Here is an 8,316-nt window from a genome sequence, read left to right on the forward strand (position 1 = left end):
TTGCTAAGGTCTTTTCCACTGAAGGGATTTATTTTGGAGTAATTTAATATGAAAACAGAAAAAAATTTCAAGAAAACATTCAAAACTATTTTAGGAAAGAAAAGAAGCTGCAGGAAACAATACTGCAGCAATGACTGCTTGCCAGTGCCAGATTCTTTCCTGCCACAGATATGCCAGGAAAGAAAATTTATACAACATTCCTGAAGTCACAGGGTAGGAATGGCCGTAGTGAGAGACAATTAGATGTACCAGTATCACAGTCTGAGCCCCGTGAAAAACAAGGGCAGACACACCTACTGGAAGACAAACACAGTATGGGAATGGGACCTGCCTTAGGTCCCAGCAAAGTAGTCAGCCCACTTTGTTACTGAATTTTGTCACTATTTTTTAAAATGTGATTCTGTATGGAGTTAGTTTTTTAAAAATTGGCCTTTTTAAAAATCGAATTATCAAAATGTCATTATTGCAAGGGATTTAGACCATTAATTCACCTGATATTTTGTTAGCACAGCAAAACTGGAAGAGTTCTTTTAAAGCCTAATAGTCTATTTGAATTAGAGTTGTAATCACAACTTTGAAGTAACTCTTATCCAACCCATTCTCAAAACACTAATGTGAAGAAATTTATCATTACAAAAGAAAGTTGCAAGAGCTAGTAAAAAAAAAAACAAAACAAAAAAAGGATGAGACTGTATGGATGCACAAAGACTTACACTTCTGTTCCATGTCTCTCATCTCTTCCGGAGGAATTTTCATCTTATCAATATGTTCTTGCAAGACACTGGCCCATTTCTGTAAAGACTCCATAACAGTCCAAGGTCTAGACATATCTGCAACGAAGACTACAATGGTGTCTTGCAGGGATTCTGCAGAAACTGCAAACTTCAATAGCCCTTTATGGTATAAGTCTCCATCCAGAATCCAAACATTACAGCGAGTATGATCTGAAAGGAAAAGGTACAGTTGTAACTCAACAGATGCCAACTTTTTGTTTTGCTGGTCTACGAGTAAACAGATGAGTACATTAGTGTTAAATGAAAGACCAAAGCCCAGCTACCAGCAGATGTTGCCTGTTTAACACAGGTGTATGTGTAAATGCCTACGTTACTCAGTAGATGCTTTCATTTAACAGGATTTTTTCTTGGTTCAGAATCTTTTAATTTAAAAAATAATTCCTATTCTTTGGCTTTTATTAAGGACAGCTGACACAACAGTTTTTAGATACTGCACAGCATTCCTGAATTTGAAATATGTATGTTCCAAGTAAAACCAGAATACATGTGACACATGTCCCTCAGACACATAAGCTGGTTTAACATACTAAAGACATCCCACAACAGAAATAAGCTGCAAACAAGATACAAGTAATAAGCAGCTTAGGTTTCTAGCACAGGAGTAGGACAAGCAAATACAGGATAAACTTACAATCTACCAAACATTCAAGATGTGCTACCTGCTCTTAATTCACACTGAATTAACATTAGCTCCTACTTGCAGGCTCCTTACAGAATGAATACTGGACAAAAGATTTGGTATTTTAGTTTTTGTGTTTCTCTCCCCCAGTGTTTTGATAGTGACTAGACATTTTTTTGTTGAAATGCAAGGCGGAGGGGGGTGGAAATCAGCTGGGACAGACAGCTGGCATGAGAAGTTTTATGCCAAACATGAACTTTGGCAAGAACAGAAGAAACTGAAAATGGAGCATCATCCAGGAATGATCGATCAGGTACTCTGAACAACCAATTCTATAAAAATTTTAAAAAAAAGAAAATAATTTAAAAAGGAAAATAATTCCATTATCCTCAGAACTTCCTCCTGAAAAGGAATAATTCCATTTGTTTGTACCTTCAAGACTCTTCCCAGTACTTCTTCCAAAGTATTCCCTATTCTACTACAGCTGTCCAGAGGGAACAGTGGGTCTCCACAGGCATTACATGCAAGATACGTGAATTCTGAAATACATGTATCAGCAAACCAATCACTGCAGAGCCCAGATATTCAAAACAGCTACTGAGCTTCATAATTACTCTGCCTCACTGTATTTCCCTGCTCTGTGCTCCAAATCTTTTAACTTCACAAAATAAATCCAGTTGCTGTGGCTATCATAACTTTACTCTAAGAAAGAATCCGTCAGGATCAAAAACACTGGCTCCAGAAAAAGGCAAAAACTTGACTAAGGAAATTGGAAGGAGAAAAGAGTACAGCGATACATATACTACCCTTCTAATCAGGTCTTATAAATTACTGAACAGCCAAGTTACAGGCAGATTACATCAAGATGCTATACGTGGGCAGTCTTCACTTAGCATTTGTTATGCTCCTACTTATGTACTGTTAGGCTGTCATAAGACATTCAAACATCAGTCATCACACAAACAGACCAACAGTTACGCTTTTAACTTAAAGATTAGTTCTTACTTCCAACTGTGTGTCTCAGGTCTATCCTTTGCAGTAAACAGTTACGGTAATTGTTGTGTATCTAAGAAATGCACCTGTGCATATTCGTCGTTTTCCCCCTCCCTCCCTCCCAGTTCAGGAAACCATCTCACTGGTATCACACAGGATTCTCGTACCACTGGATATACAAATCTAAAGCTATCGGAAGGCCTCTAAGGACAGAGGGAAAGTCTGGTAAAAGTCTGGAAAACAGAAAGGAAGCTAGGACGTAATGTGAACACATTTACACATTTACTATTACACAACAGTAAATGAAACATCAATGCAGGACTCTTATCCTCTGCATTCCAGAAGCATCCTTTGTATATTCCCAAAACCAGAACTCTACCAGTGAATAAAAACCCTGTGAGCTTTCTAAGAGTGAAAGGTTATCAACAGACATTAACTATGTCTATGCATAACTGCATCCTTGAAGCAAATATGAAAGTTTTAAAAACCTAACTTAAATCTACCTATAGTCTATGGAAGTTTACAACTCTCACCAGCACTTTCATAGTTTCTCCTGTGGCAAGTGCTTTGATCATAGAAAAGACTTTCACACCTTAGCAAGTAACAAAAATTAATAAATATCCTAATACAATGCTTCTACGTCAGTTTTTTAAGCCAATATCTACAGGTTACAAAGGTTTTGTTTGCTAAACACCTTAAGTCCTACTTAAGGATTTAGTTTCTGCTTAACATCTAGAATACAGGCTGGAGCTAGAATAGAGATGGAACTAGAATGCAGTTGGAACTATCACTCAAACAAAATCAATCTGCTAGGAAGACTGGAAGCCTAACACTCACATTAAAATGTAGTTTTAAAAAAAAGGTAACACTGTATGAAAATGAAAGGTTTTCCTCCTTTCTTACAGTAAAGAGGTATGGCTTGTGATTTACATTTCCTACAAATATAAAACACACTTAAAAATATCCTACTGGTTGTTCACAATTTGGAAAGGACTTGATGGCAAATTCAACTTTGTCAGCACCACATCAAGCTCCTACTTAGTCATATGATGTGAATGTTAACTAGACCTTTCATAGTGGCTATGACACGAGACACCAAAACAGAGCAAACAATTACCAGATCCTGTTGGGAAAGCAGGTGCTACTTACTAAGGACTATTAAAATAGCTGCTAAAACTACATTTCTAAATCCTGTCAATATTTCATTATTTATCCCTTTAGCCATGAAAAAGACTTTCCAGCTTTGATGAATTTTACTACAGATGGTTGATTCTGTGAACTGCAACTACATCTCCTGCATTTATTCGAAAGGTATCAGTGGTAATCAGATATCCCTTGTCCAAGCTGTGAAGAGAAACAGAATAATTTTCAAGAGAACTACTTTAAAGATCTTGACAAAAAAACAATTTTCCCATTAGAAACCAGTGTACCAGCAGCACTTGGCTCAACCTGGAACAACCAGTTCAACCAGAATATGCATATGATATGACTGAGGCCAGTCCAAACCTGAGGCAAAAAACCAAGACTACTTGATTCTGGTACAAGTAAGAACACAACAACAGAATGGCTCTACTTCAGTGGCACAGTCAGGACAACTGTGTTGCATTTGTAATCTGAGGCAGTTTAAGTGGAAGTTCTCTATGATGTTTGTAATTGCCAGCTAATCCATACAGTACCGCTACAAAACCAGTCGATGTTTGTCTCACTGTCTTGCTGTACGTCCTCACTTTAACTCTGCCCCATCACTGCAAGAGACTCTGAAAGCTACTCTAGAAATACATATGTTTTAATAAAATTATGCAGAGCCTCTCTTCTACCTCCTACAAATTAAGATTCTCAGCTCTCAAAAGCAGACTAACCAGCATAGACACAAAACATCTGCTCATCACAAAGAAACGCAAAAACTTAAAACTGGCCACACTCCCTGGGAAAAACAGAGGACTCTAGGGCCTGAGCTCCAAGGTCATTTAATATTCGGACTTAACTTTACAGCTAGTGCTGTAAGTGCTTTCATCCAGATGAACTACAGTGTCATGTATGCAGAAGCAGCCATATGCTCCAAGGATATTGTACCTGGGGCTAATGATCTAGGAGAATCCTCTCTCTCTCAGGATTGCTTCTCAGGCATCCCCAAAGCTCTTCTTGCACAAATGCGTTAGCCTAGGCAGAATTTAGGATAGTACCTTAGGAAGGAGATTTTTCAGGTAGAGATTCAGTAGTGGACTTATTCTAAGTTATCCTGAGAGCTAGGGACCAAAGTACTGCATGTTACATTGAACAACTAACATCTAACAGAACTGAACCAGCTAATTACCAGCGCAGTGGTGATGTGTATCTTGCCATCAAAGCTAGGTATCAGCCACTGCCAAGAAACAAGCAGATGACAGTGAAAACCAAAAAGTTAGTCGGCACCTGTATTAGCCACAGGGATTCTTCAAAACAGAGATTTTTTTCTATGCATTTGTTTAACTGTCCTATAAAAAAAAAAAGAACAACTTAATCACTAATCTAATCTTTAGGGGAAAAGACAAAAGTAACTGTAAACTAAGATATGCACCTAGCAATCTAGAGTAATTCTACTTCATATGGAGGAGGAGCCAGATTCAAATATCCCATAAGGAGGAAGGGGTGGGGAGGGCTAAGAAGCAACACACATGATTTTCCTTAAGATTTCCAAAGGGAGGTGGAAGGTAGATAATGACTCAGCACTATGACCAAAATATTTCTCCTGGACAGAATAAACTCTTCTGAAATGAAGAAGAAAAAGGCAAAGAAAGCAAAGAAATCTTCTAGTACCTGGAAAAGAAGTTGAAAAGATTTTCTCACTCCACTACAGAGTTTCAGTTACCAATGTTGATTTGACACCCCTAGAAATCCTTGTGCTTTGCTGGTCTTGAATCGGTTGTGGTATAATAAAAAGCAGATACCCTCAAAAAAGAGTATGTGATAGTAAGCTCATCTTACTATCATAAGGCTCATCATAAGCCTATCTTCAGTTTCTTTATGCTTCCAAGAATTGCAGGTCAATTATAAAGCCTTTGTTCCTAAATCTGTATCTGAGCCTACACACATCTAAAGCACACAAAGAGTTTAAAGAAACAAACCCAAAACTGTCCTAGAGAAGGAAGGGCGTTATCTTTGCCTGCTGGGAGGTCCTGACCCACTTTGCTATTTATTTTGCTTGCTGATGACATTAGTGAGACAGAAAGAAAAAAGGCATGTATTATTAGATCCTAACACATCCATTAAAGGGATGCATGAAGACCTGAATTCTCCAGCTGAGTCTGGTAGTCAAAAAGGTCTCTTTTTTCCCTGCTAGTGCTGTCTGAGTTCTTACGACAGGCTTCTCCTAATCACCTCAAATACTTATAACTTCCAGATACTCAGGAATAGCTCCAAAATATTTCCAAAGTAGGAACATACTTGAGGCTGATAGCACCAGGAAAAATAGCACACCAAACATTTTTTCTGCTTATAATATCATCTCCTTTGATGTTTCAAGAAGCCTGATGTCACAAGCTGTTTTAACACTCCTAATCGTAGGGTTTTTTCTCCCCTGAAGTATTTATGCAGTACAAAAGGAGATGTGCATGGTGAGAAAGCACTGCCACCAAGAACCTCAAGAAGCCAAGAATGGCTCAGCACTTAAAATTACAGCACAAAAGATTTTTAGGAACTGCAAGATTAGGTGGCCACTGAAGACACAGGCAATGTACTCATCCTTTAATTGTGCCTAACTTAGTATCCAAAGACAGTTTATTACCATGCGAGCGCAGGACCAATCTCCATAACAACCAGTCACATATGGTACTTAATCACTCGTGCAAGCTTTCAGTACATTTCCATTTCCAAAATATCATTATATGATCTTCCTAGTTCATTTGTTTTCAGGAACATGGATGAACCACCATCATTGCTTCCCTCTTCTGAACCGAGCACTCAGAAGGAAGTCATGAATAGGAAGACTGTCATTCCCTGTTTTTGAAGAGGGAAACTAACACAAAGAGGTCCAGCAGTTTGTCCAAAATGAGACAAGCAGAGGCACGTTTAGGAGCAAGGATAACAAACTCACTCCCCATCTCTTCCTGTCCCTAACCTTCCTGAAAATGGGAGTATTCTGATCATTAGACCTGCTTTTAAACCGTCTCTTGTCGTCATCCCCCTCCCACACAGTAGAGAAGAGCAGTCATCACAGCAACAAAGAGAAAGACAAGGGGCAAAGAGACAAGTTTCAATTTGAGAAAAGGAAATACTAATTCTGACCTTAAGTTCTGTTCTTCACTCATTCAACTCTATCAAAACATCTCAGTTAGAGTTAACCAAAATTCCACACGCAGCCCCCACAAGAAAACACCAAGACCAGAAATCAATACTGAAAATTAAATTCTCATGGATGTATTGCTTACTTTCTATAGTTATCAAGTAGTCATACCAAACAACAATAGATCTGCTAGTAAATCAACATCAGCAAATATATCTACTCTAAAAGTAAATGCATCCTGAGAGCTGCTCAAGCGTACTTTTTCCTCATACACAGGTCAAGCTGTGAAGAAGGGCAAGAGGGAGAATGTACACTGCATGTAAAATGCATTTCACTTTTAAGAAATTGATATAGCTTCTAAAACATACAGAACAATGCTGGAACCAGCCACTTGGGCGAAACCCAAAATACACCGATGATAACCTCCGTTATAAAAAACCCATGTCAGCTACTTAATTACAGTAAAGAGATTACATATAACATGAACTTACCATCTCTGTCTTCATCGTGAATATTTAGATACAAGTATTCCAGCCCTCTTCCTTTCTTGCCATGCTCTGCTCCCTGTATTTTAGTCATAAGTGTGGTTTTACCTGAACCATCATCACCTGCCAGTAAGTTTTTACAGGGAAAAAAGACACTTTCAGAATTAATTTTAACTTTGTAGAAAAGATTTTTCAAAACACGCTTAAGTAATCAGAAGTATCTTTGTACATTTTTGGACCATACTTATTTGTTGTTTTCTTTCAAGTATTCCAGCTAAATACCAGGCTTATACCATGACAATAAGAACGAAACAATTACTCTGCATTACATCCTATTTCTTTAAATGTTATAAATCTAACAGCGTAAACCAAAAAGAAAGTAAATCTATCAGCCTGAAGACAATAATACCGTAGATCATATTACATAACCTAATTTTAACAAACTGATGTGTCAGTTCATTCACACCATTGTTTTAAACACGCTTTATTTCTACAAAAAAAAAACCCAACCACCCAACTGCTTGCATATGTTACTTACCAAAAACAAGAATATTCTTGCCTGATGGCAATTTAGATCTTGACCGGGTAGACACTTCACTCAGTATTGAGGACCTAGAAAAACAGCACCATTCTTGTTAGACTGACACGCACACGGACACGCGCACATATGCACGAACACACACAAACACAACCCACGCACTGCCCATTTGACAGCACTGATGAGCTCAGCAGATCTGCATGGACCAATCCAGTTACATTCATTCTATTTACAAACTAGACATGATGTTATAGTTAAACATTTAAGTTCATTTTAAAAGACCAAAAGTATGCCACCTTTCTGAGAAAAGCTTTTACAATTTCTAAAACACACGCAGTAACATCTTCTTAAGTTTCTCTCCCTTATAAGAGGTCACATTACTGCAAAACGTTACTTTTCAACCGATGACTAACTCTTCCCACAAGCCATTACTGTGTTTTATACATAATTTCTCCTGCATTATTAGTATTTTTAAAAGCGTTACTCAGAGATAAGCGACGGGAAACAAGAGATCGAGTCTCCCGGAGCCTATCCCGTGGATCTCCCGCAGAGCCAAATCTCTCGGGCTCCGCACACCTGCTCTCCCTCACCCCCGCAGAGATGCTGGCTTCATTCATGTGGGTGCC

At 38.3% G+C, this 8,316-nt stretch overlaps 1 protein-coding gene across 1 annotated transcript in view; it reads right to left on the reverse strand.

Annotated features, from left to right (window-relative positions):
- Positions 1 to 8,307, reverse strand: part of DYNC1LI2 (dynein, cytoplasmic 1, light intermediate chain 2) — a 28,017-nt gene extending 19,710 nt beyond the window's left edge. Inside the window, exons 1-4 of the mRNA XM_009320310.1 lie at positions 8,123 to 8,307; positions 7,691 to 7,764; positions 7,159 to 7,275; positions 714 to 944 (exon numbers count right to left, since the gene is read on the reverse strand). Of these exons, the coding sequence (XP_009318585.1) occupies positions 714 to 944; positions 7,159 to 7,275; positions 7,691 to 7,764; positions 8,123 to 8,307 (607 nt within the window). The remainder of the gene's footprint in view (positions 1 to 713; positions 945 to 7,158; positions 7,276 to 7,690; positions 7,765 to 8,122) is intronic.
- Positions 8,308 to 8,316: the final 9 nt, after the last annotated feature.

The sequence above is a fragment of the Pygoscelis adeliae genome, unplaced genomic scaffold (assembly GCF_000699105.1).
Source record: "Pygoscelis adeliae isolate BGI_AS28 unplaced genomic scaffold, ASM69910v1 Scaffold62, whole genome shotgun sequence".
Classification (NCBI taxonomy): domain Eukaryota; kingdom Metazoa; phylum Chordata; class Aves; order Sphenisciformes; family Spheniscidae; genus Pygoscelis; species Pygoscelis adeliae.